Below are 26,844 nucleotides of genomic sequence, written 5' to 3' on the forward strand. Positions count from 1 at the left end.
TGACCACCAGGTCCTTCTGGCCTTGCCTGGCAGGCTGCCCCAGAGGAGCCCGCCCCCGGGGCCCCCACACTGGCCTCCTCTTGTTAGAGGGGCGGTCAGTCCTGGCTGCCAAGCCCACCTCCAGGGACTCCACTGGGAGAGGTCCACTTAGAGCGAGGACTCGGCGGGGGGGACACGGGTGTGACCGGATCCCCAGACCAGACTCAGTCCAGAGGCCCCAGGAGGCCCAGGCTAGATGGGCACAGGTCTGTGTTTGTCCCTCCCCTTGCCTTGCCCGGGGGCTGGGTCCCACCACCCCAATGGGTGAGCTGCGAGTGTCCCGGTCAGTCCCTTATGTGGCTCTGGGAAGCTTTCAGTGACCGAGGAGTGTGCCAGCTATGGGAGGAATCCCCGTGGGGCAGATTACCCTAAGAGGGCTCCAGAGGGAGGTCAGATTCTGGAAGGCCAGTCCAGGTACGAGGTTAGGGCGATGGGGGTCTCCTGGGGTCCTTAGACAGGTGGTTTCCCCTCTCCAGCCCTCAGCCTGTCCACCTGCTAGACACGATCCGACTACTGACCTCTACAGTCTTTTCTAGATGTTAGGGAAAAACTGGGGTTTGTTTGTTTGCTTGTTTATGATTGTCCATCGGGAGGAACCAGTGGCCCACATGCCACCTTCCCCTGACGTGCGGCCCCCAAGCACACAGCACCTCCTGCGGAGAAGGCTGGGGCCCTTCCCCGCGGCTGCGGGAGGAGGTCCGGGGCAGAGGCCAGCCCCTGTCCGGGCGTGGTCGCGCAGGTGGACAGCTTCACCCAGGGCGCCTCCAGGTCTCCAGGAAACCGCTTCCAGACAACAGCGTTCTTTAGTCCCCATGGCAACAGGGCCTGCGCTCCTGTTTCCAGGGAAACAAAATCCTCAGCGTCGCGGTTGCCACAGCAACGTCTACGGGCTTCCTCGGCCACTCGGTCGCCAGCCCAGAGGGGCAGCTGGGCACCTTGGACGGAGGAGCCAGGTGTCGTGCCGGCGTGGGGCTGGTGCACTGACGCAGGTCCTGGCCCGGCCCGGGTCCCGGCCGGAGACTCACCTGGCCGCCAAGCCCCGGCTTTCTCGGAGTCCTGCCCTCCCACTCGAGATGAGCTCTCCCTCCAGCGAGCCTGGCCACGGGGGTGCCACCGCAGAGCGGTCCCCACTGGGGCTGGACAGCGTGATCCAGGTCAGTGGGGTGCCCGCCCTCCAGCACCCTCCCGGGAGGAGGCCCTGAGGGCACCTTGGGAGGGTGCGTGGAGAGGCCACACCTCCCCCGCTCCCCACTTGAGGGCTCACGTGGTCAGCACGAGCCTGCGTACACACGTGTGCACGCACACACACGTGCAGCCGCGGCTCGGGAGAGGAGGCTGGGGGGACACTGATGTGGGCAGAGGGAGACCCGAGCCCAGCCCCCAGCCTCCCCATCCGTGCCGGCACGAGCTCAGGCCGCCAGCCCTCTTCTCTGAGCCTCAGGCTTGCAGCCTGCACGCTGGGGACGGGGACGGCCAGAGCAACTGTCCACGCTATCGTTCTGGGACCTCGTGCACTGCTTTCTTTGTGGCCAAGTGTGGGATCCGCCACTGGCGGGTGGCTGCGGCTCGTCCCCGGTTCCAGGAGCTCCCCGGGTGCTTTTCTCCAGAGCACCACCTGCATACCAGCAGCAACTATGGTGGCCGAGAGCGTCCCCAGGCCTCTCTCTCCCTCACTCCCTGCCCCCCAGAGCCAAGCCACTGCCTGGTGCCCGCTACTGCCATCACCTGACTCTGGCCACCACAGCCGGGCAGTCCCCACCCTGAGTGACCCCTGGGGGACCCCAGTGAACCTTGGTGCCCCAGCTGACTCAGAGTTGTCTATTAACCCAGTTCTTAGAATCTCAGACGGCGCTGCAGGGGGTTGACACAGCCCGGCATAAACAGCACAGGTCGCCAGAGAAGAGTATTCGCCCACAGTTGGTGCCAGGTGATTAGATACCATGATGGAGGCACCTTACACCCACGCCCACACGCACACGCGCACACACGGGTGCCCACACAGGACAGGTCAGGATGCAGCAGGAGAGTGAATCGGGTGATGCCAACCACACAAAACAAGGTGGCCCTGGGTGGGTGACTGTCTCTGTCCAGCTCCCAAAGGGTCTCAGTTCCCTGGATGGAGAGAAGGATAGAGGCAGGAAGGAAAGGCTTGCACACCACAGTTCTCAAGACCCGTTCATCCAGGCACCCCATAGGATCCCCCTATCAGCCTGGGAGGATTCTATCACCCCCTTTGGATTCCAGGAAAACGGAGGCTTGAGGGTTGAAGCACGTCGCTATGGTTACAGGCAGTTCGAGGGAGAGACGCAGGCTGGTGCCATTGTCTGGCAGCGGGCACAGGTGCTTGGCAGACACGGCTGCCCCCAACCCCCTGCGGGAAACTGTCTTCTGAAAGCCACAAGGAGGCCCAGCCAAGGTCCGCTCTGCCCGCCCAGCCAACACCTGTTATTTGCATCGTGGTGATGGAGATCTTGGTGCCACTGCCCTGGGGGTGAGCAGGCAGGCGGGCGCCAAGAGACGTCCAGATAGGGCTGTCCAGACGGGGAGGCAGGCCGGAAGGATCCTCCAGCCCCTGGCTGCAGACAGGGAAACTGAGGGCCCTGGGCAAGGTGTGGCTGGGGGGTGGGGGCCTCTTGTGACCAGGCCTGAATGTGCTCCCCACACCCCCTGCAGCCTCTGCAGAGCATCCCAGAGCAGCCCGCCCCTGCCCTCCCGCTCAGAGGGGAGGGTCCAGACCCAGTGCGGATGGAGAGGGGTGGCACGGGAGAGCCTGGGTGGTGGGTGCCAGACGGCTGTGATCCTAGACTCAGTCCCCTGAAGAGCTACCAGATTGGCCAGACCCTGTGCCTTCTGGGTTCAGGATTGTGTTGTGTTGCGTTGCGTTGTGTTGTTGTGCTGTGTTGTTTTCTTTTTCGAGCAGCAGGCAAAACTTATTAGATTACAGGATCAGAAAGGAAGAACAATATGGAAGCTCTCTTTGCAGAGGGGGGGCATTCGGAAGCGAATGCCCCAGTTTAGGTTTCGATCAATGGTAGTTTTCCAGGAGTTTGTCTGCGATACCCAGACTTCCAAATTTACTGACAAAAGTCGTTGCGATATCTTCTTGCTGTCATTTTGATGTCTGAGGATGTGAAGCGGGGTGGCCGCCGGCCCCGACGTTGAGGGGTTTGAGGCCAGGGCTTCGTGTGTGACACCCAGGAGGTCCGGACGGGCCACCCTGAAGTGATTCCCCTTTTCCTTTCCTGATCCCAGCCACCTGTCGATCCTTCTTAGGCTGCTTCTGTCTGTTTCGTTAACGTCGACATCTGCTATTCCTTTGCTTTCCAGCTCTTTGAGTTTGTTGCTCAGCTAGTTGTTTGAGATGTGTACTTAGCTCATGAATTTGCAGCCTTCTGTTGAGCTTTTTTTTACCTTTTAAAACAAATGTGTTAAAATAGATACATACACATATACACATAAAGTTTACCATTTTAACCATGTTTAAGTGTGCAGTTCAGTGGCACCGAGCACATTCACCCTGCTGTGCAACCGCCATCTCCAGAACTTTCTCACCTTCTCAAACTGAACCTCTGTCCCCGGAAACGCTGACCCCCAAGCCCTGCCCGTGCCCCCGACGCCCACCCTTCGTCTCTGCCTCCGTGACTTCGGCCATTCTCGGGCCCTCACAGAAGTGGAGTCCTACGGCACCCCTCCCTCTGTGTGGGTCTGTTTCACGCACAACGTCCTCCGGGTTCAGCCGTGTTGAAGCCGGTGTCAGAACGGCCTTGCCTTTTAAGGCGGAGTCACTGTCTGCTGTGCGGACGGACCACGTGGTGTTTATCTATTCCTAGGTTCATGGACAGTCAGGTTGTCTCCACCTTTGGGCAGCCGTGAATGCGCTGCCCTGAAGACTGACGTGCGCACCTGTTTCGGTGCCCGCCGTCCCTTCTTGTGGAGATGCGTCAGACGAGTTGCTGCTGGGCCACACGTGACTCCCTGTTTAACGGGAGGAAACACCATGCTATTCTCCACAGCGGCTGCACCATTTCACATTCCCACTTGCATTTTTTTTAATGTTTTATTTATTTTCAAGAGATAGAGCACCAGCAGGGGAGGGACAGAGAGAGGGGGAGACGCAGAATCTAAAGCAGGCTCCAGGCTCCCAGCTGCCGACGCAGAGCCCGACGCGGGGCTCGAACTCGTGAACCACGAGACCACGACCTGAGCCAAAGTCGGACGCTTAACCGACTGAGCCACCCGGGTGCCCCTCACGTTCCCACTTCCTTTTTCTTCTTTTTTTCAAGGATGCTTTTCTTCTAAACACTGTGTTAGCGGCATCCCAGAAATTTTGGTATAATAGTTTTCACTGTTATGCAGTTCAAGCTGTTTCCTAATTTCCATTGCAATTTCTTATGCTCTCCATGGCTTATCTAGAGGTGGAAATACCCTGATTTCCAAATATGTAGAGATTTTCAAATTCTTTTCTGCACCTCCTTTGACTACATTGTGCGCAGAGGTGTTGTTTCGAACGTCTTAGCGTGGAGAAGCCTCTCGGCATCCACGCAGAGATAGTGGGAGCTCAGTGGCCTCGGGGGAGGGCTCCATGCTGGAAATGGACATTCAGAGTTGTTGGCATGCGGGTAACTGGTGAGTGCACACACAAAAGGAGTTGGAGCACCCCCACACTGAAAGGCCAGAGAGGCAAGAAGGAACCAGCTAAGGAGACCAAGATGGACGGCCAATGAGGCGAGAGCAACTGGGAGGAGCGATGTCAGGGAGGACACGGTGACCCACATGCTGCCGACAGATCAAGGAACACGGAGACCACGGACCGCTGGGTTTAGCAACACGGAGGTCGTGGATGATCTTGATTGCAAGGGGCACGTAGAAGCAACAGTTTTCTTACAGAGAGGTGTCGATGCAAACAGTTTGTATCCGTAAGAATGGCCTGATAGAGAGAGAAAAACCACTGATACATAAGAGAGAAGGAAGGGTTGCTGGAGCAGTGTGTTAGGTACGTGTGAGAAGATGGGGGATGGGGTGGGGTTGGCTGGGACGGATGGGCTGGGAAGGGGTGAGATGGGATGGGGTGAGGACGGGAGGGGGTGGGATGGGCGGGGGAAGGGTGGGAGGGGGCGGGATGGGATGGGGTAAGAGTCGATGGGGGGATGGGGTGGGATCGGGTGGGATATGACGGGACGAGTGGATAGTTGGCCAACTTTTTTCTCCAAAGGGCCAGATAATTAATATTTTAGGCTTTGCAAACCATAAAGTTTCTGTAGCAACTCCTCAGCTCTGCTGTTGGAGCACGAAGGCAGCCACAGACAATATGGAAACAAATGGATTATTCTCCAACAAAACTTTATTTACAAACAAGCGGCAGGCCAGATTTGGCCTACGAGCTACAGCTCGCTGAACTGCGGGTTAGAGGACAGATAAATAGAAGGAAACGTGGGTCGGTGGGTGGAGGGACTGTTTGAGGCTGGTGGGTGCGTGGCCGTGGGTGGATAGGTGGCAGATTGGAGAATGGCTGGAAGGACATTGCCCACAAAGGGTGGGGAAGACAGTAGATCCCATATTCTAGGAACTGGCCTTTGAGAGGAAAAACATCACAGGATTTGTTTTCCCCCTTGGGACGAGCAATTGCGTGCATATAGAAACGTGCAGGCGTCCGTCCTAAGCGTGCGGCTCGAGTGAGCCCTCCGCTGGGCTCAGAAGTCCCCCCACCGACACAGGTTAGTCTCGCCTGTTTATACAGATGGAACCGCGTGTGTGGGTGTGTGTGCTTGTGCACAAGCACTCTCTGTGCACCACCATATCTTCACCCAGAATGCAGCACGCGGTTATAGCTTGCTCCTTCTTTTGCTCTATAGGATCGCATGGTGTGACTATACCGCGCTTTTCTTCCATTTTATTCTCAATGGCCATTTGAGTAGTTTCCACTTTGGCCTAGTAAGAGCGGCATTGCCGCGAACATTCTGGCACGTATCTTCGGGGCCCTGTATATACATTTCCATCCGTGGAAATGCTAGGTCACTGGTTTGCACGTGGTCAGCTTTAGTGGATACCGCCGAATGACTCCACAGAGGTCGCACCAATTTATAACGTGGAACGTGGGAGGGGCTAGTCGCCATACGTCCTTGCCCACGCCCGGCACTCTTGTCATTTTCCTATTTAGCTGTTACGGTGAAGGTACAGTGCCACTGCATTGTGCTTTTACTCATCGTTTACCTGGTAACTAGTGAAGCTTTTACTCATCGTTTACCTGGTAACTAGTGAAGCTTTTACTCGTTTACCTGGTAACTAGTGAAGCTTTTACTCATCGTTTACCTGGTAACTAGTGAAGCTTTTACTCATCGTTTACCTGGTAACTAGTGAAGCTTTTACTCGTTTACCTGGTAACTAGTGAAGCTTTTACTCATCGTTTACCTGGTAACTAGTGAAGCTTTTACTCATCGTTTACCTGGTAACTAGTGAAGCTTTTACTCGTTTACCTGGTAACTAGTGAAGCTTTTACTCATCGTTTACCTGGTAACTAGTGAAGCTTTTACTCATCGTTTACCTGGTAACTAGTGAAGCTTTTACTCGTTTACCTGGTAACTAGTGAAGCTTTTACTCATCGTTTACCTGGTAACTAGTGAAGCTGAGCACATTTCTGTATATCTAGGGACCCCCTCGATAGCTTCTTTTGTGAGGTGTGTGCTCTAAAAGCTTGCCCATTTTTCCGTTGAGGTACCCTCTCTTTAAGTTATTATTAAATTTTTTTTTTTTCAACGTTTATTTATATTTTGGGACACAGAGAGACAGAGCATGAATGGGGGAGGGGCAGAGAGAGAGGGAGACACAGAATCGGAAACAGGCTCCAGGCTCTGAGCCATCAGCCCAGAGCCCAACGCGGGGCTCGAACTCACGGACCGCGAGATCGTGACCTGGCTGAAGTCGGACGCTTAACCGACTGCGCCACCCAGGCGCCCCATACAATCTTGAGGCTTCCAGTAAACGAACACCACCCATTTCTTCATTTAAGTTTTCTTTCTTTTTCTTCTTTTAATTTTTTTTTAACGTTTACTTATTTTTTGAGAGACAGAGACAGAGCATGAGCTGGGGAGGGGACAGAGAGAGAGGGGGAGTCACAGATTCCCAAGCAGGCTCCAGGCTCCGAGCTGTCAGCACAGAGCCCGACGCGGGGCTTGAACTCATGAACCACAAGATCATGACCTGAGCCGAAGTCGGACGCTTAACCGACTGAGCCACCCAGGCGCCCCTAAGTTTTCTTTTCCAGTTTTGCTCAGTGTAGTTCTCGATGAAAAGGTCTCGCACGCGTTTCGTTATTACGTTTACCTGTAGATATTCGACGTGCCGGGATGCTACTGTCGCTGCGTATATGGGAACAGCAGGAGAGGCCCTGTGTCCAAGCCTCCTCAGATCTCCAGCCCACAAAGCCACAAAGAACTCTGTCAGCTCCTCTTGCCCCTGAGACAGCCCTGCCCCCAGCCCAGGAGGGCCACAGCCCACCCCCAGGGTTCTCACCTCCCCCTAACCTCAGCCCACCTCCCTGACCTCCCTGGTTGCTTGCCTCACCCACTGATGCCCCACTGTGGCCAGTTGCCACAAAGAGGGAGTGCTGGCTCGCGGCACCCCTGCGTCCTTCCCGGAAGGGCAAACTCCGCACCCCTGGATTTTAACTTGTTGAAGATAGTTTCTCCACCCACAGGCTTTGTGGGGCCCCGGGAACCCCCCAGGGCATGGGAAACACTTGTGGCAGAATCTCCCCCATCAAAGAGCGGAGGGGGCGCGGTGGAGGGAAGGTGCTGTCGGGAGGTCCAGGAAGCGAGGTGGGCATGGCGATGGAGTCGGGCCACAGCCTCTGAGCAGAGGGAGGGCAGTGTGGTGTCCTAGTCCTGGTGCCGGCTCGGTGTCCTCAGCTGTGTGATGCGGTGAGACAGACGGTCTCTGGGGCTCCCCAGACCCTGAGAGGGCCCACCCACAGGTCAGGAGCTGGGATGGTTCCAGAGCACCATGGTGTGGCAAGGCCAGTCACTTACCAGGAGCCGTGCCCTGTGCTGTCCCCAAGCGAACCAGGGACAGCGGCCCATCTCCAAATCGTCCATCCGTTCGCCCTGACACAGCCAAGGCCACGGCAGACCTGGTCAGATCAGCCAGCTGGGCCAGTCAGATGGGCCACAGGTCCTCATTCAGAAACACGCTTTCCCCACCGCCACCCTAGGGGTCAGGGGGACTGTGGCTCCCCATCCCTCAAGGGGGCATTCAAGGCCTTTGTGGCTTCCTCTCCTGCCTTGTTCCCCAGCCCCTCACAGACTCTGAGAAGCCACCCCACTGCCTCTGCCTGCGCCCTTCCCTCCGCCAGGACACCTGACCCGGGCTCCCTCTGGCTGTTGGACTCTTACTTATTCCCCAAGGTCCAGCTCACCCGCCACCTCCTCCAGAAGTCGGTGTGGGCACGGGGGGCACAGGAACCATAACATCAACAGGCTCCTTGCCCTTCCCAGAGCTCTTTGATATGAGTCATTTTGTCCTTAGTGATTCATACCTTGGGCTGGGCTTTCAGCCATTCCTGTACTGCCCTGTGTCTGGTTGATGCGAAGCATTGATCGCACTGGGGGCTCGGTTGGGGGGGGGGGCACGGAGAGGAATGATAGGTCCTGCCCCTCACTCCCAAATGCCTCGTTCAACGCCTGGCCTGGATCTCCCACTTACTATGAGTTGAGGACCAAAGTGCCAGCCATAGGAAGCATGCCCCTGCTCCTGGGGTGACGCCCGGGGCCCTAGAGGGCTCAGACGCACAGACATCTGAACCGAGCGGGGCTAAGACACAGCACGTCAGGGGCCAGGTGTTAGCCCAGACACAGAGAAGCTCTTTTTCCTACGGAAACGGAGCCTGGCAGGCCAGCGCCCTGGCCAGGGCTCCCCCCGCAGCAGGCCAAGCCACGGAAACATGGCAAGCAGACGTCCGGTAGCTGGACTTGGCTGCAGGCTCTGTCCTCAGACGTGTTCTTCAAGCTGTGCCCGCTCCTGGCGAGGGCCAGCGCCCGCCACCTACGGATGCAGGAAGGCCTGTGGGAGTGCCCGGTGAGGAGAGGCTTGGGGCCGCGCCGGCGTTGGGAAGGTGCTGGGACCCATGGGCTCAGGGCCTGAGTGTGAATGACCTTGAGTGGGCCCCCAGCTTCCTCACGTGGTGGAGGCAAGACGCTGGCCTCTCAGGGCACGGTCAGGGGCGCACACACGTCTGTAGGAAATCCTCAGCGGTGACCGCCCAGCCCCGCCTCACTGGTGCCGGCTCACCGCTGTCACTTACCTCTCCGCGGGTGGGTGCCCGGCCCTGCACCCTTCCCCTCCCCTGCAGCCCAGCCTCCTGCAGAGCCCCCGGCGGCCACACGGCGGCACTGTGGGAGCTCGGCCGCCAGACCCCGGGGCTGGCCAGTCCACCGCTCACAGGGGCCCGGCCGGCTCCTGCACTCCAGCTGGTCACTTGGCCTGCTCCTGCCCCGGGAGGTGACAGGCTGTCTGTCCCCTCCCCCCTGGGTGACAGGCTGTCTGTCTGCCCATGCCCCCTAGCAGCCTGGAGGTTTGGAGGGAGCCACTCGGGGACTTTCTGATGCTGGTCACCAGCAAGAGGAAGTGATGAAATTGCTGTGTGATTTCCATTTCTGACCTACAACGCCCCCTGCCCTCCCCAGCCTCCTCCTGACCCACAGACTCCACACCCCACCCTCACAGAACTGTAGCCCCCCGGGGCTCTGGGATGCCCCCTCCCATTTCCCAGATGAGGACCTGAGGCCGTTGACGCCCAGGGTCGCGCGGTGCACCGGCCGTGGGGGAACAGGGACCCATTCTCCTAACGGGGAGTCCTGCTCTGATCCAGGGGTGGGGGTAGATAGGTGAGCCCACGGTTCCCCCGTCCACACAGCCACAACAGGGAGGGTGACAGTGATGAAGCGGTGACTGCCCCCCTTAGGGCCGAGATCTGCTCCCATGGGCCGTGCCATGCAGGGGCTGTGACCTTGCAGCGGCCCTTAGCCAGGGTTGAGCAGAGCAGGGCACTGGGGACAGGAGGAAAGGACACGGCTGGGTTCAACTACGAGTCTGAGGTCTTCTGTTAACCAGTGTCCAGCCCTCCGACGGGCTGAGAGTCCCGGGGCGGGAGGCAGGCTTCTGGAAGTCTCCCTGTGCACTGGCCGCACACGCGGACGTCCACCCCCACCCCCACCCCAGGGCCCTGCCACAGATGGCCGGCCAGGAAGGAGGGCCTCTCCGGCCCGCAGAGGAGGCCACCCGCGGGGACCTGCAGGGCCGCAGGTGGCGGCCAGGGGCTGCAGACAGGAAGGTCTTGCGGCGGGAAGGGAGGACCTCTCCGGGCCAGACTCAGGCCGGCCGGGAACGGGCAGCGGGCGCCGGTGTCCAGCCCGCGCGTCCCGAGGCCCCGAGAAGCACCCGGGCTGGAGACCAGGCCTCTCCTCCCGGCCCCGCCCCCTCCCCTTCCCCTCCCCCCGCCGCGCCCGCCCCCTCCCTGCCTCCTCCCCTTCCCTTCCCCCTGCTGGGCCTGCCCCTTTCCCTCCCTAGGTTTCCACGGGGGCGGGGCGGGGCGGGGCGGGGCTGCCCCCACCCCACGGCCCCTCCCCTCCACGCGCCCCCCGCCGCGCCCCCTCCGCTCCAGCTGGGCCTCGGCCCATCGCCGGCACCCGGCCACAGCTGGAACCCATTACGCCCCCAGCGCCTCTCGGGACGTCTCGGCTAATAAGTGACCCTCTGTGAATGTTAGGAATGAGTCAAGTTTATGCCTCGCTGCTGCCTTCCCGTTAGCGGGTGGCGCCTCGGATGCCCGAGGGAGCGGGGGAGGGCGGGGGAGGGCGAAGGGGCAGAGTCGTTCCTGGCCTCGGAGGGAGAGCTTCCTGGAGTTCATGCTCCTTGCAGCGGAGGGGAGGGGGGGGGGGGCGGGGGCGGGTCTCGCTACCCCGCTGAGCCTCAGTTTCCCCGCGTGCAAATAAAGGCTTCAGGGCAGACAACGGCTGAGCCCTTTCTGCCGCCTTTCCTCCCAGGAGGACAGGAGGGGCCGTTGATGGTCTTGGCACCCTTTCCTTGCTTGGCCCGGAAAGGGAAGCAGGCACATCGTCCCCTGCCCCCAAGGCAGGCTTCTCACCTCCCACCCAGAGCAATACTGGAGGGGGTCATCTGGGGGCAATGGTGGGTAAGGGGGCCTCCCCAAGACCCCCCAGCTGACTCAGATTCAAACACCCCTGAGAAGTAAGGCTCCAGCCTGAAGAAGGGCTGGGCCCCAGGTGAACCAGAAGTGGGGCCCTCACTCCAGCCAGAGGGCATGGAGGTCAGTCCCCGGCATTTGCTCAGTGGCTGCCCAGCAACTGGGCTGCTGTTGGGGATCAGAGCGGGGACTTACCAGGTGTCATTCCAGAGCCCGGGTCTTGGGGTGGCTCTTGGCAACCTGGTCTTGATTGAAGAGGCCTCATGTCTGAGGAGAATTTGAGGTCGTGTGTGCAGAAGAGACCAGACTCTGATCTCAGGAAGAAGGAACGTGGGGGTTGTGGGGGGGAATGTACCAGGGCAGCAGGCTGGGCAGGGCAGGGGTGCACCCAGGAAGCCCTCCAGCCAGGCCCTCCGGTTCAGAGCCAGGTAGACAAGTCTGAACCTGCAGAAGGTCTTCAGGGAGAGCTGGGGGGAGCTCAGAGGAGGGAGGGGACAGGCGGAAGGAGGCTGCTTGGTGGTCATTCACCAGGACCCCGGGCTGGGAGGGAGAGCTGGGGAGTCGTGGGGCCAGGAGCAGGGGTCCTGGGAAGCTGGAGGAAGGATGAGTCTGGGCACACGGTGATGAGTTCGAGAGGCCTGGGAATGGGGCAGGGAGTGATAGGAGGACCTGGTTGGCAGCCCTGGAGAGTCATGGGGAGCAGACATCTGTCTCCAGAACTCCGGGGAAGCATCCGGCGACCTTGTCACATCAAGGCCTCTCATGTCCACAGTGCAGTGCTGTTTCACAGGCCCCTGAACATCCTTCCCATGGGCGGTGCCACAATTAGACATGGCAAGAAGGGCACCCCCAGGCCCTCCCCCAGCTCTGCCCACCTCACGATGCAACGAATCCCCAGGGCCGAGGCAGTGTGCCAGCTCAGAGCCCAAGACCTCCCAACACCAGCCTCTGGGCATCCAGGACCCTGGGATTTCCTGCCCACTGCCAGGCCTCTTCAGACCTCTCCCACAGCAGTCAGCGGCTCTGGACTGGCCAGGGGGGAAGGCCGTCCTCACTACCCTCCCACAGCCCACCCTGCCCTCTCCCAGGGCCCACCTGTGCCCTACCCGGTGGGCAGGGTGAAGCCCCAGGCAGCTGGCCATGCCCTAAAGGGAGGCGGGTGGGTGGTCTCAGGTCCTTACCAGTCCTCCCAGCAACCCAGGCCGTGAAGGTGGAGGCTGTGTGGGCAGCTGGGTGGGTCGTTGTGTCCCGTGGGCCAGAGCAAGGGCGCCTGCCTGCCAGCGCCCTGCAGAGGCCCACTGGGGACACCCAGCCCTGCCCTCACAGAGGGGGAGCAGGGCCAGAGGGCAGCGCACAGTGGCCACCGAGGCCAGGTGCTGTCCCGGTCACCGGTGCTCAGGGCACTACCAGGACAGGCAGGTGCCCTCCCACCTTACAGGTAGAGAAACCAGGGCGCGTGCTCTGGATGACAGCCTCACCCAGGCCTCTCCGGGGCACTTTGCTGCCGCCCTGGGGGAGCTCTGCGGTAGCCCCCACTAACTCCGCTGGGCGCGTGGGGCTATTTGGCGGCTGTCCAGGAAACTGCCAGCCCCCGGTGTCTCTCTGGACGGCTGTTTTTCAGAGGCTGGAGGACACCGTCTTGAGTCCCATGGCCAGCAGAGAAGACCGGGCACTGACCGTGCGTGGGGAAGGCTGGCCGGCTTTGCCCACCCCTGTGCCCGCCCGAATCCGTGAGATCGTAGCTGGCAGCCTGAGGGACGAACCACACCAAGGTGACGGGAGGTGGTAGGGGTGACGGTGGGGGTGGGGGTGGGCGCCGGGGGAGCCCCAGAGCCCTGAGGTGGAGGCTGGCTCGGTGGACCGAGCCGCCGCTCAGCTGGCCCCTCCCGGCCTGTCATCATCTTCCAGTGCGATGGGGCACAGAGCCACACCCTCCCACGGGGTCAGCCACGGGGGTCGTGTGTCCACGCCCACCGTGTGTTTTACGGCTAGCCCGCAAGGACTGTCCAGTGCTGCGTTTGTGTTTGTGGCACCTTCGCGACCGCCAGTCTGGACTTCGTCCGTATTTGTTCTTCATTAGATGAGTGAAAATCCTGAAGGCTGACACTCGGGAGGCGCAGGTGCTGAGCAGCCCCGCCCCCGACCTCTGCTCACCCAGCCCGAGGGCCCCCTAGGGCCAGCGCTTTGCAGGAAGTGGCTCCAGGCTGGGTCCCCGTGTCACGGCCGCCCAACTGGCCAGGCCGCTTGGCCCCCGCTAGTGCTTGTGACTCCCTCATGTGTGGGTCCCAAGACCCCCTCGCCATAGTGAGGGTCTGTCCAGCCCCCCGAGGGAACCAGTGGTTCACCGGGTATGTGTTAAGGAAAAGGAAACTCCACTGTGCACTTGGAAAGGCAACTTCCTACTCGGATGAGATCCGGTTACCCCAGATCAGCAGTTCTCACTGCTTCACAGGGCGTGGGGGGACCCGCTGTGCAGGCCTCGCCCACACCCTCGCTTTCATTGGTTTGGGGCTGTACTGGGGTCAGCAGCACGCCCACCAACAGGAGAGGGAGGGAGGCCTCGAGCATGAAGTCCACGTCCCCCATCCCGGGGTGTCCCGGGTCAGAACTGGGACCCCTGCTGGAAGACGGGGGCAGGCCAGCAGCGAGAGCCCAGTGGCCGGCCCACAGCCCCACCGTGGAGACGGTGCGCCGTGGCTGAGCAGGTGGGGGGCCCCGGTCCGGCACCCCTGGCCGAACCCGGGGCCGCACCTGCGCAGGGCTGCAGGAGCCGCCGGCCGTGTCAGCAGGGGTGCAGGAGGAGAACGAGCGTCTGCAGGAGGAGCTGTCCAGGCTGGGGGAGCTGCTGGCCCAGGCAGACGCAGAGCAGGACGAACTGGCCGGCAGGTACCGCGCGGTCAGTGCGCGGGTAAGTGCGTGGCAGACGGAGGTGGCAGACTGGCCTGCGGTGAGGCGGTCACCTGTTGGGACTGGCGGCCAGACTGGTGGGACGCAGTCTCGGGACACAGAGGGACAGTTCGTCGGCCATGGACACAAACGGCAGACGGGAAAACAGGCTGGAGGCGGGAGGGCGAGAATAGGAGGGGCGTCCAGGCCCCGCTGCCCCCGAAAGTGCCCCTAGATCTCACAGCCGGGCTGAGGACATTGACTCGTGCCCTGGCCACCTGGGAGATTTGTGGGGGCAGCCTGGTCAGTCCTGAGCCCTCAGCTCCGGCACCTCGCCTTTGGGGTCTGCTGATGAATTGGCCCCAACACTCAGAGCTTCTAGAGAATTGGCTCGCCCCCCCCCCCCTCGCCCCACCTCTACGTTTTCCTGACAGCCGAGGCCAGCACAGACCTCAGAGGACACCTGTGACCCCCTGGGTCCTCCACCTTGGCCCCCTGGGCATCCACAATGCCTTCGGCCACAGCAAGAGACCATTTGGTTATAAGGTGTGGAGGTGGGGAGGGCCCCCTGTCGTGTGGACGGGGAAACCGTGGCGGCTAGGTGAAGAAACTTGCCAGGCCAGACCCTCCTTCCGGTGTCTGCGGCTTCTGAGGCAGGACTGGGCTAGGGATGCTCCGTGTGGGGTGCTCAGAGCCCCTGGCATGTCTGGCTCGGCCCCCACCCCTGCAGTTTTCGGAGTCCTCCTTGCCCTACGTGGCGGGATAGATGACCCCACTTTCCAGATGTGGAAACTGAGGCTCAGGGCAGGCCAGAGCTGCCCAGGGCCGTGCTGCCAGTGTTGGAGCTGAGACCTGAACCAGGGTCCCGCCCTTTCTCCAGCACGACCAGTGACCGGTGCCAACTGCCCAAGGGCCCTGGGCTGGCCTCGTGTCCTCTGGGATGCCCGGAGCTACCAGAAATAGGCGGCATCCGCAGCCCCCGGACTGAACACCTGCTCGCACTGCTGCCCCCGCCCCTAGCGAGGCCCTCAGGGCAGGACCACAAGGGCCCCCCTCGCCCCCCGTCAGGGCCAGGAGTACATCAGTGAGGTCGCCTGCCCTTCCTGGCGGTCTGTGGCCTCGGCCCAGTCGTGGGGGTGGGGGGCCTTCCTAGCACAGGGTGGGGAGATGTTGGGAACCAGTGGTGGGAATAGAAGCCAGAAATCCTGCGGACAGATTAGTAAGCCTCATGAGTCAGAACTGAACTCCCAGACCCCGCAGCTCGGCGGACATGTCAGGCTCCCGCAGGCATCTCAGCCTCCCCTTGGGCAGGCGCCAGCAGGGGCCAGGCCCCCCTCCGCGTTACCCCCAAGCAGATGGCGGGGTGGGGTGGGGGTCGGGGGGGAGGTGGGACTGCTTGGTGGGCATCGCCATCCCAGTTGGCATCCCCACAGCCCCTGCCCCGGCCTCTTGGCTCCGCTGGGCTCTCCGGCCCGCCCTCCCTCGTCCTACTCGTGGCCTCCAGGCTCTCCCGGCCTTCCCGTAGCTCGGCCCCCCACCAGCCTGCCTGCTCGGCCCGACGGCCCCTCCCCGGACACCCCCAGTGTGCTCTGGGTCAGCACATCTACGGGCAGCCCCCAGCACCTCCTGTTCCCCTTGGAGGTCTAGAGTCCCCATGTGCTCAGGCTCCAGCAGGGAGCCAAGAAGGATGCAGACTCTGGGCAGGCCTGGTCCGGCTTAGAGGACTCCCCTCCCCACCAGGACGCTCAGGGTGGGCGTGGTCCCTGCCACGTGCCGGAGGAGGCACTGGGAACACATTCCAGCACAGGCGGTGGGCACGGCTGGAGGGGCGGGACCCCACACGCACTCTCTCTTAGGGGGGCGACCCCAGGCCTGCTCTGCAATTCAGCCATGCTGCCTGCCCTTTAGGAGCCGGGCCCCGAGGCCCCCTCCTCAGCCAGCCAAGGGCCCTGGGCACGTGGTCAGGGTGTGAACGCCCGCCCATCGGACCCACTGTTGGGGGGGGGGGTGGCTGAGCTTCAGCAGACCCAGCCGTACCTGGACCCCAACCCCGCTGGGGCCTGAGGGGAGCCCTCTCTGCCACCTGTGGGAGGGCTCGGTGCCACAGCCGCCCTGCCTGCTGGCGAGGTGGGTCACGATCGCTCTCCAGCTACAGGCCCGTCTGGAGACCACCGAGGCTCGGCTGCGGAGGTCGGAGCTGGAGCATAGCGCGGACCTGGAGGAGGCCCTGGGCCGTTTGGAGGCCGCTGAGCAGAGGTGAGCTGGGTGGATGCGGCAGCCGGGGCCACAGGGAACTCGGCCATCGCCCCCAGAGGCGGCAGACCCCGCTGTGCCTTGGGGCTGTTGGCCAGTCTCTTCCCAGAGTGACTCCAGGTCAAATTTGCCCGTGGGAGTTGGCCACAGGCTTGGGTGGACAGGGCAGGGTGGGCAGAGGACCAGCCTGCTGTGGGCCTCGGGCGTGGGGTGCAGGCCCCCCAGGTCTGAGGGTCCCCCCGGCCCTGCTCCCCCACGTCTGCCTCCTCTCGGCCCCGCCGCCTGCCGAGGCTGCCGCTCTGGCCAGTACTGCTGGCGGGTCCCCTGAACTGACTGTGGCCCGTGGTTGGCACAGCCAGTCCCGGGGTCCCTGGGGGTGCTGCCCTCAACCCCACCCTTCTTCACACTCTGGCCCTGACTCCCAGGCCACTTAGGTGCCAAGCCACTCTGACGTCATGGTCAGGGGCTCATCCGTTCACTGTTGGCAAGCATGGGTCATGGCCCGGCACCCCCAGGGGTAACCTCAGCCCTCCAGAGGTGGCCCCCGAACCCCCAGGCTCCAGGACAGCATCCCTGGAAAGGGAGAACATGTCTCCACACTGCAGGGAGGGCAGCCAGTGGGGCTGAGCCCCTGAGCATGGCTGCGTCTCCGGACCTGGGGGAGGTTAGGACACGTGTGGACTACTTCCCGTTACTTGCTTTGTCCTCGGGGACTCTGGAAAAAGAAGGAAAGTGCCGGGAAGCATTTGGAAAACCAGTTTTCCAAAAACAGCGGGGGCGGGGGGTGGGGGAGGTAATACCCCAGGAGGAGGGTGATGCCTGAGTTGCAAAGAGGAACAGAGAAGGTCTTTTCTGTGGCCCTGAAGCCTGGCTGGGAGGGCTGGCTCTTGGATACTGGCTCCACCCAGCTCGGCTGCTTTCGGTGGAGAAAGGCCTCCACGGTAACGGTAACGGGGGCTGCCGCCTTCAGGGGATGGGGGGGGGGGGCTTGCCTAACTTGCTCTCTGCATTGCCCTGCCCCTTCCCCCCAGGCCCGTCCCTCAGCTCCCAGCGCTGCCCCTCTGAGCAGTCTGTCTGAGGGCTCCCCTCGGCACAAGGGACGGAGACGGCCGAGGTGGTACGGTTGTGGACGTGGCCAGGAGAGCCCATGTTGCGGGGGAGGGAGAGCAGGCATCCCAGAGAAGGAGGAGGGGGCCAGGGTGGCACTCAGAAATTGGCCCCAGTTGGGGGAGCCATCGGGGACTCATTGCAGGTGGCCAGTGCTGCTTAGGAGCGGTTGCGGCCTTCGGGCCTGAGCTGGGGCGGCTGGGTCTCAGGGAGCCTTTCTAGAAGCCCCGGGCCGTGGCCGAGCTGCTGTGGTGTCTGCCCGTCCAGGAGCACGGGGCTCTCCCAGGTGAACACCCTTCTGCGGGAGCAGCTGGGGCACATGAAGAAGGCCAATGACAGGCTGGCCGAGGAGCTGGCCAGGACGACGGACGGCGTACTTCACCTTCGGGGCCAGCTGGAGCTGAGGGAGGCACGGCACCGGGCAGAGACACAGGTGCTTTGCCCGCTTCTGCCCGTCGGCAGGGGCCACCTGATCCGGCGCTTTGGCTGGCGGTAGGGGTAGGCAGTGGGGACCAGGACAGGGTGAATTGGCTCCCACTGTGGTTCCCCTCCCCCCCCTCCCGGGGGCAAGGCCGCTGACCTCCTGCCGCAGCACGTTCGGCCCTCGGCTGGGCCCCTGCAGTCTACTTTGTGGGGGACGCTAGGGTAAGGAGACCCTTCCTTGAGAAAAGGCGAGCAGGACCCCAAGAACAGACTTGGAAAGTAGAACAAGGTCACAGGGCCACGTCCTGCCCCATTTTTGAGAGAGGTGGTCTCCGTGGGCCCGACTCCTTGCCGTGTCCTGACTGCAAGGGCGGGGGCCACACCATTGCTCCCAGCCCGTGGCCAGGGCCAGCAGGGCCCCCTGCTGTGACCTTGCCCCCCCCCCCATCAGTTTTCTGAATCCCTAAGTCCTTCCGGGGGCTCAGGGCACAGTGCTCCAGGCACAGCCTCAGCCGGTGGTCACCAATGGCAAGACCCCTGGCGGGAGCCGGGGCAGATGCCTGACACAGATGATGCCCCCCCCCAGGTCTCCCCACAATAGGCTGGTGAGCACCGAGTGAAAAGAGGCCTTCATGCGCTGATGTGTCACCGGACCCGGGCCCTGGAAAGGGGCATGGCCGGGGGCAAGGCAGGCCTCTGTAGCTGCAGCCAACCCTAAAGGGGCCCAGGTGTCCCCACGGCCTTCCCCCTGTCCTCTGCAGACACCACTGGCAGGATTCCTCCCAGACGCTGCCTGGAAAACGGCCTCCTCCAGGGAAAGGAGGCCGAGGTGGCCCCTGTGGGCCTGGGCCTCAGGCCGACCCTACACAGACATCCCTCCACAAGCCCCCCCGGTCACTGCACCTCCCACCAGGGAGCAGGTGGGGGGCCCTGTGCCCAGCCCTCTGTGGTTGCTGTTGCCATCAGAGGCTGGGGGTGCCCCCTGCTGCACAGAAGGCCGCCCGAGGCATAGCCAAGGGTGTGTGTCACTCAGAGGGCCATGTCCATCATCACATGACAGAGGAGGAGCTGATGGCAGGACCCCCCACCCCCACCCCTGTGAGGCAGGGGGCGTGTTCGAGGCAGCCCCTCCTCCTCTCACTGCGGGCTTGTGACCGCTGAGTGGAAACAAGGCCCCTGGATGCCTGGTCTCGAGTTGGGCTTGTCGAGGGTCTTTATCTCCCCCTCCTCCTCGTCCTTGAAAGGACGTCCCGCTGGTCAGCGGGGGTTTTCTCCCAGTGCTTTAAAGACCCTTTGTCTCTGTCTCCTCCCCCGTCGCCGCCCAGCGCTCAGCTCCAGGCGCCTGTGACTCCGCTAGACTCCTCGCGCAGGCGATCTGTCCTCTCCCCTGGCTGCTGGAAGATCCCGCTTTGACTTTGCTGTTCTGCAGTTTTTACTAGCGTGTGTCTATGTGCAGCTTTCTTTTTGTTTATCCTGCTTCGGATTCACCAGGGTTCTGTGTCTTCTGTTATTTTTGGAACGGAGCGCTTCCCCCTCTGAGCCCTGCCTGGGCTCACGCTCTCTCCTCCCCACTTGGTGGCTCCGCCCACAGCCATCGGAACCTTCGTGTCTGCTTTCTTTGTATCACCCTGGCTTACACTCTAGATAATTTCTTCAAATATACCTACTTGGTCAGTAATTTTGTCTTCGGCGTCCAATTTCTGTTAAACCTGCCTGCTTTGCTTAAATCCCAAATACCGTGTTTTTCATCTTTAAGGATTCTGGTTGATTCTCTTCCAAATATCTTACACTTAACTCATGGTCAAGCTCCTGGTTTACTTGCTGATGCAAATTAAATAGTTATGTTCCAAGCTGTGCCTGATGTTCTGACGTCCAAGTTCTTTAAGGTTAGTGCTGTTTCCTTGTGTCTTTAGTGATTTAAAAAAAAATTTCTTAAACCACAAGCTGCTTATTTTTCTCGCAACTTTGTGAAAGTTCTTCGAAACCTAGAGTGGATGTGGCATCTTCCAGAAAGGATTTCCGTTCACTTCTGACAAGTACCCGGGGCTCTAACAGTCTTTGGACCTGTTAGAATTGAAGCAAATTTTCAACCTGAGTTTTTTTTAAACCGCCCAGGTTATGTGAATTCAGGTGGCATAAAGGCTGATGTGTGGTTCCAAATCCAGAGGGGGGATTTTTTTCCTTCCTGTCTTACCATTCAGGCTGCTGTCACAGAACACCACAGACCGGGGGTTGGAGAGGGGTGCTATGTTACGCTAACGTTTCTCTCTCACGGTTCTGGAAGCAGGAAGGCCACGATCAAGGTGGGAGACTGTTCAGTGTGTGATGCTCCCCGGGTCGGAGATAGCACCTTCTCCCCGTAACCACACACGGTGGAGGGGGCGAGGGAGCGCTCTGGGGCCCTTTTATAAGGGCACTAACTCCATCATGAGGGTGGAGCCTGAAAGCCCCGCCTCCAAATACAGTCCCACCGGGGATGAGGTTTCCGCATAGGACTTTCAGGGGACACAAACATTCTGTGTCCCCTGTGCCTTCTCACAGTGCCCTGTGGGCAGGGCTGTGAGCACGTGTGAGTGCGGACGTGTGCACCTGTGTGTCCTGCTCAGTCAGCTCCGGCACACCCTCCAGAGAGATCTCACTCACGAGCGTGGGCAGACTCCACCTCTGGATGGGCCTCACCCTTTCCTCTGCATCCCGAGCCCCTGTGGTCAAGGAGGCACGTTCAAGTTGCTCAGTTTGGCAAGAGGCTGGCCGCCGATGTTCCTCTCAAGTTCCTGACCTCGCCGGTTTCTGGCCTCAGTGCTCCCTAGCGTGTGGGTCAGGGGTCCCTGCCCGAGTGCTCCCTACCACGTGGGCCAGCCCAGCCTGCCCTCAGGGAGCTGTGAAGCCTGGAATCTGATGTAGCTAATCGCTGTTATTGGACAGGTCCGTCCAGGCATCCGGTACTGCAAGGCATGTCTGATCCCTGCTCTTTGCTGATCACAATGGGGTTTGGGAGGTGCAGTGTGAGTGCACAGAGGACCCCGGCCCCGGGCACCAAGGGGCTTTCCCTACAGAAGGCATACAGGGCTTGGGTGGGGGGGGGACCTCAGATGTGGGGTCAGGACAGGGGTTGCAGCAGAGGCTCTGTGAAGGTTGGAGAGTGTGTGGGTCTTGAGAGCTGGGAAAGGTGAGGTCACTTTGTGTCAGGAAGCAGCCAGGCTGCGCTGTGACAGGCAGGGGACAGAGGAGTGTGGGAAAGCACTGGGCATGCGGTGAGCCCTCTGGGGGTCCCGGAAGTCAGCACTCAGGACGCAGCCCAGGGACCAGGGACAGGGGAGGTGGCATGGAGACTCAGGACGCCGGGGCTTCAGCTCAGTTCTCTGAAAGGCTGGTGCCACTGGCCACACATGGCTCTGTCCCGTTCCCGCCTCCACTCTCCCCTCTTCCCCCGCCGCCCCACAGTCCTGCTGTAGCCTCCTGCTCCGCCATTACTCCCCATTCACTCTGCCCCGTCTTAGCGGGCGGCTTCCCCACTGCCTCGCCATGAGCTCTGAGTGGTAGAGGCTTCTGTGTCCCTGGACGTGTTGGGGCCCCCCTAGAGTGACAGCTGCTGTCCTGGTGCTGGAGGAAGGGGGGAAACCTGGCCTCCCCGCCCCCCCCCAGGCTGGGAGTGGGGTGGCTGCTGAGGGTCGCCAAGTACCTCCCACCCCGGCGGGGAGACCAGGCTGGGTGAGTCCCAGGTCGGGGCAGGAGCTGGATGTGGCCCCCTCCCCAGGTCTGCGAGGTGGGGGAGTGAGCACTGCCCCTTTTGGGAAGACGAGCCCCTGGGAAAGGGGGCTGCAGAGCCACAGGTGATATGGGTGTGCTCCCCACAGAGGATCCGGGAGAGGCAGTGTGGAGAGGCCGGTGGGGTTGCAGGCTGCACTCGCCTCGCACGCCTGAGCAGACTCAGGCCTCTTGCTCGCAGATCCGGCGCACACGCTCGGGAGGGTCCCAGGACTTCCTCCTCCTGTGGAGACAGGTCACCGCACTCCGCGTACAGCTGGCCGAGCTGCGCACAACCGCAGAGAGGTAACGCCATAGGGTCCACCGGGCGGTGGGGGAGATGGGGCGTCCGGACCTGTCTGGACCTCGCACTGGCCCCACAGGTGCGGTGAACAGGCAGGAGGGGCGGGTGGCGGGGGGAGAAGCAAGAATGGACAGACCGAGATGGACAAGGGTGCAGGGGAGAGAGGACGGCGGGGCAGGCCAGCTGGGGGGCCGCCGCAGAGGGGGGAGCTTCAGGGGCCCTGGGATCCCTCCGGCACCTCACACAGGTCTGACCTGGGAGCCTCGAGGTACAAGACGGCACCCCCATTCGCACAGGGGGAGGCTGAGGGTCGGAGGGCCGGCGTCCTGATGGAGGCAGACAGCCCATCCGGTCTGGCCTGGCCCGGCCCCTGCACGCCCTCCCTGGCTGTGACGAGGGGACAGTGCACACCTGGTGGTGGGGGCTTCTCCTGAAGATGGCCGGGGAGGGGGCTGCCGTGGTAGAGGGCAGGCCGATGTGACCGGATCCTGCCCTCCCCCCGGACGGTCCCGAGGCTCAGCAGGGGGTGCTGCTCTGGTCTCCCAGGGCTCTCACTGACATGCGCGTGGAGATGGCCAGGACAGCCGGGCGCCTGCAAACGGCCTGCCTGGCCCTGGGCTCCAGGCTGCGGCTGGCGGCCAGAAGTGCGGCGGGCGCCCTGGAGCAGCGGCTGCGGGGCCAGGTGCGGGAGACGCTGCAGCTGCAGGGCCGCTGGGACGCAGAGAAGGTGGCGCTCCAGGCCAGGTGGGTGCTGGGGGCCCGAGGGTGGACGGAGGCGGGGAAGGGCCACCCCGCCCTGTCCTGTCTCCCAGGCAGCTGCCGGTTCTGAGACTCAGGCCCGTGGCCCGTGCACAGCTTTGCCTCCTGATCTGCACCCAGCATCCTGCTTCTCCCACCCTGCTGGTAGCCCAGGGACGGTCCCCAGGTCACTGGGCTCACGCAACCCTAACCCACCCCCCCCGAGGCCAAGGTACAGCTCCCGACATCCGAGGGCTTCCATGAACACTGCAGCGGGCATGTCTCTGCTGTTCCCAGAAGGGAAACTTTCAGGCCTAAGAGCACCTTCCTGCAAAGGGGGGATGCCTGCTTTGAGATAGACCATTTAAGAAGCTAAGGCAGGTGGAGGTGGAGTCTGCGAGTAAGCACAGAAGGTTCTGGACACAGAACCCACGTCTGCAGCTCAGAAATCTCTTGAGAGCAGCTTCAGCAGGAAATGGGGGGACAGCTCCCTGGGGAGGCCTCTCCTACCGGCCCCAGGGCACAGTTCCACAGAACCGAGGGGTCTGGGGCTCCCTTGGCCACAAACACCTGCCAGGCTGAGGGGAAGAAAGCTGTCCCGCCCTCAGGGGGTGAGTTGAGTGAAACGAACCCTAACTAGCCCCAAAGGAGCATGATTGCAGGGCCCGGGGATGCCAGATGGCCCAGCTCAGCCTGCAGGGGCAGCTCTGCCAGGCCTGAGCGGAACACCCCAGGACTACAGGAAGGGAGACCCCGGGGCCACAGAAAGGGAGACCCCGGGGCCAAGGCAGTGAGAGCCAGGGGCCACAGGAAGGGAGACCCCAGGGCCACACGAAGGGAGAGCCAGGGGCCACAGGAGGTGAGAGCCAGGGGGCCACAGGAAGGGAGACCCCGGGGCCACAGGAAGGGAGACCCCGCGGCCAAGGCAGTGAGAGCCAGGGGCCACAGGAAGGGAGACCCCAGGGCCACAGGAAGTGAGAGCCACAGGCCACAGGAAGGGAGACCCCGGGGCCACAGGAAAGGAGAGCCGGGGCCACAGAGGGGAGACCCAGGGGCCACAGAGGGGAGACCCAGGTCTTTGAGAAGAAGGTGGCTCCCGGGCAGGAAGGGACAATAACGTCACCTGCTGTTAGACTTACAGCACTGGACGTGATCCAGGCAGAGGAAGCCGCTGGGCCCAGGGCCCAGAAGTGGCTGCTTGCGTCTGTTGTGCCCTATGGACAGGGGCAAGGCCTCAGGAAGCCACTGGCCATGAAGCTGGAGGGCAGAGCCAGGGTCAGCGTGAGGGTCTTGAATGCTGAACTCTCATTCTGCACTTGGCTCCAGAGACAGTGGGGGCCACCGAAGGCTCTAGAGCAGAAGAGAAGCGTCTGATCAGACAAGGCACCAAGGCCCACTCAGACAGAGGCGGCCACAGCACAGGAGGGATCTGGACACCGCCTGGACATCTTCGGGGCCCACGTATGCTCTGGGCTTCGTTCTCTGCTCTGACAACCCCTCCCCCAACGCCCGACTTTTCTCCAGACTCTCTGAGCAGACGCTGCTGGTGGAGAAGCTCACAGAACAAAACTCGAAGAAGGAGAGAACCATCTCTTCCCTCAAAATGGATGTCCAGAAACTGGTGCGTGGGGCTGAGAAGAGGCAGGTGCAGGGCGGGGGTCCACCTGCCGGCCCCGCTGAGGAGTCTGCTCCGGCCGCAGGAGTCCCGGCGCAGCGGAGGCCAGCGGGCAGCGGACACTTTGGAGGACCAAGTTGAAGCCCTACAGCGTGTCTTGGAGAGCATCACAGAGGTGCTGGCCCATCTTGGTCCTTCCCGCGGTAAAGCAGAGCATGAACCGTAGGATCCCGATGGTCCCAGCTGAGCCCTGACGTCGTGATCTGGAAGGTCCCCATGTGGCCACAGCCCTGAGCTCTCTCCCCTCCGTCCCTTCCTCTCTGAACCCTGAAGGTGGCCCAGGAAGACGCAGGGTGCCCGGAGCGGGCGTGCAGCGGCGGTCCCGAAGCTCAGGAGGCACAGGGCCAAGTGCAGAGGCCCGGGAGCTCTGCGTCCCCCCACCGCGGGGTGTCCCCACCGCGGGCCCACGCCCTGGACGCCCTGCACCCCGCGCTGCAGGCTGTGCACGCGGCTATCGAGAGGTGGCGGCTGCTGGAGCAGGTGGGCGGCCTCAGTCCACAGGGGCCCCGGAGGCGAAGCAGTGGCCTGGTCTCCACCAGGCGCAGCTTTGAAACCCAGGCCGGAAGTGCCATTACAGGGCCTGCTGGTGGCTCGCCCTGGGGCCACAGGAAGGGGGACCTGGGTGCCCCAGACGGGAGCCAGGGGTCTTTGAGAGGAAGGGTCTCCGCGTGGCCTGTGCCCAAGCCCTATAGTCCCAGGGAGGGGGTCCCCATCTTAAGTGCATCTTTTCTGGGGGAGTCTGTGGTCAAGGCCTACGCAGGCCAGAGTGACTCACGCCGCACCCCCTCCTCGGGGCAGGAGCTGCGCCTGCAGCTGGGGTCCTCCCAGGCGGTGGCAGCCAGGCTCCGGGAGCAGCTGTCGGAGGCCCAGCGGGAGCTGCAGGCCTCAAGGAGGCTCCTACAGGAGCGGGCGCAGGAGCAGGTGCGGGAGCCCGAGGACCTCCTGCGCGAGCTGGAGGCGCAGAGCTGCGAGGCACAGCGCTGCAGGGCGTCCAGCGAGCTCTTGCAAAGGTGACCGGAGGGCTGAGCAGGGCGGGCCGGGCAGTGCCAGCCTGGGGGGCCTTCCCCCATAAGGCCTGCCCACAGGCCACAAAGAGGGTCCCATCCCCAGGAGAGAAACTGCTCCTGGCAAGGCCACCTCCCTTGGCCTGGCCTTGTCCCTGCAGCCCCGGGCCTGCTCTGAGTCCCCTTTCCCTCGTCTGGGGTCGTCTGGGCCCTGCCGCTGCCCAGGACGCAGCTTCCTGAAGCCCAGGCTGAGCGTGTGCCCTGCCCGTGCTGCTGCATCCCCAAAGTGCAGCCTGGCTCCACTTCCACGTGTTCTCCCACCTCCCGCTCCCCCCTGACCCCCAGGACTCCTGCCAGGGGTCCCACTCATCCTTCAGAAATGGTCCCTACATCCCTGACCCCTTCTCTCCTCACCGTTGGGGTGGCCTAAGGGCCCCCCTGGTGTGTCCTGTGGACCCGGTGGCCTATGGTGCGGTTGGCTGTGAGGCTTTCTGGATGCTTCCGGGCACATCTTACTGCCCTGGGGTTGGTGGGAGTGGGGAGGCGTGGGACAGGAATCCCTCGGGGCCTCATAGTCCTGAGTGAGGGGCTAGATGGGGCTTCCCAAATCCACACTCTGCGTGAGCTGGGCTGTGGGAGGCCAGCAGGCTCTGGCTGGAGGAGCTGGGGGGCTTCCAAAGGAGCAGGACAGGGAGCAGGTAAGGCTGCTTCCACTCTTCACCCCTGGGGGAGCGGGACACCTCCCCGGGGAGGCCCCTTCTCTGCGCGGCCTGACTGCCCTCAGTGCTGAGACAGGAGGTCTGAGGAAAACAGAGCCCCAGCCCTCCTCCAGAGGCGCCCAGGGAAAGACCAGCAGAGGAGCTGGCCTGGTGGGGGCATGGCACCACAGGGGGCTGTGGAGGGCTCCCTGGAGGGTGGACGCCTTCCCAGGGGCAGATGGGAGCAGAGGTGGGAGCGCAAAACCTCGAGAGCAGGGTGAGGTTGATGTGGGCCATCACTCTGAGGAGCAGAGGGCCGTGGGGCCCTGGGGGCGTTTAGCAGGGGCATGGCCTTCTAAACCCATGGCTTGGAAGGGCTGGTCTGGCTGCTGGCGGCCAAGCTGCAGCATCTGGGGACAGGTGGGCAGGCCAGGGTGGGGCCCCCTGTGTAGGGAGGAGGAGGGGCCGGATCCAAGGGGCACTCGGGAAATGGAAGCTTCAGGGGCGAGGGCCCGAGGGGGAGCAGCTAAGATTCAGATTCCCGGATGATGGGTGGCAGCGGAGAAGGCTCAGGGATGGGTCAGCCAGCGAGCACAGCTTTGCACAGGTGCTAGATCTCAAGGGCCTGGGGCCCCCGTCAGGGCAAGGTGAACAGGACAAGCCGATGTGGAATTTGGGGAGATACCAGGCAGAGGAGGGGACCCTTCCTTCCAGCTGAGTTCTGCAAGGACTAGCTGAGCTTGGACCGTGGTGGCTGAGGGCTGAGCACAGGA

General features: G+C 62.3%; 1 protein-coding gene across 1 annotated transcript in view; it reads left to right on the top strand.

The window, feature by feature from the left end:
• Nucleotides 1–653: 653 nt before the first annotated feature.
• CROCC2 (ciliary rootlet coiled-coil, rootletin family member 2) overlaps nt 654–26,844 on the top strand; it is a 71,575-nt gene continuing 45,384 nt past the window's right edge. Inside the window, 12 exon segments of the mRNA XM_045475163.1 lie at nt 654–1,193; nt 12,858–13,008; nt 13,996–14,144; nt 16,272–16,378; nt 17,750–17,974; nt 18,667–18,743; nt 21,685–21,958; nt 22,503–22,700; nt 24,219–24,315; nt 24,395–24,484; nt 24,643–24,849; nt 25,168–25,379. Coding sequence (XP_045331119.1) covers nt 852–1,193; nt 12,858–13,008; nt 13,996–14,144; nt 16,272–16,378; nt 17,750–17,974; nt 18,667–18,743; nt 21,685–21,958; nt 22,503–22,700; nt 24,219–24,315; nt 24,395–24,484; nt 24,643–24,849; nt 25,168–25,379 — 2,129 coding nt within the window. The 5' untranslated portion in view covers nt 654–851.

Source organism: Leopardus geoffroyi, chromosome C1 (genome assembly GCF_018350155.1).
Source record: "Leopardus geoffroyi isolate Oge1 chromosome C1, O.geoffroyi_Oge1_pat1.0, whole genome shotgun sequence".
In the NCBI taxonomy this organism is placed as follows: domain Eukaryota; kingdom Metazoa; phylum Chordata; class Mammalia; order Carnivora; family Felidae; genus Leopardus; species Leopardus geoffroyi.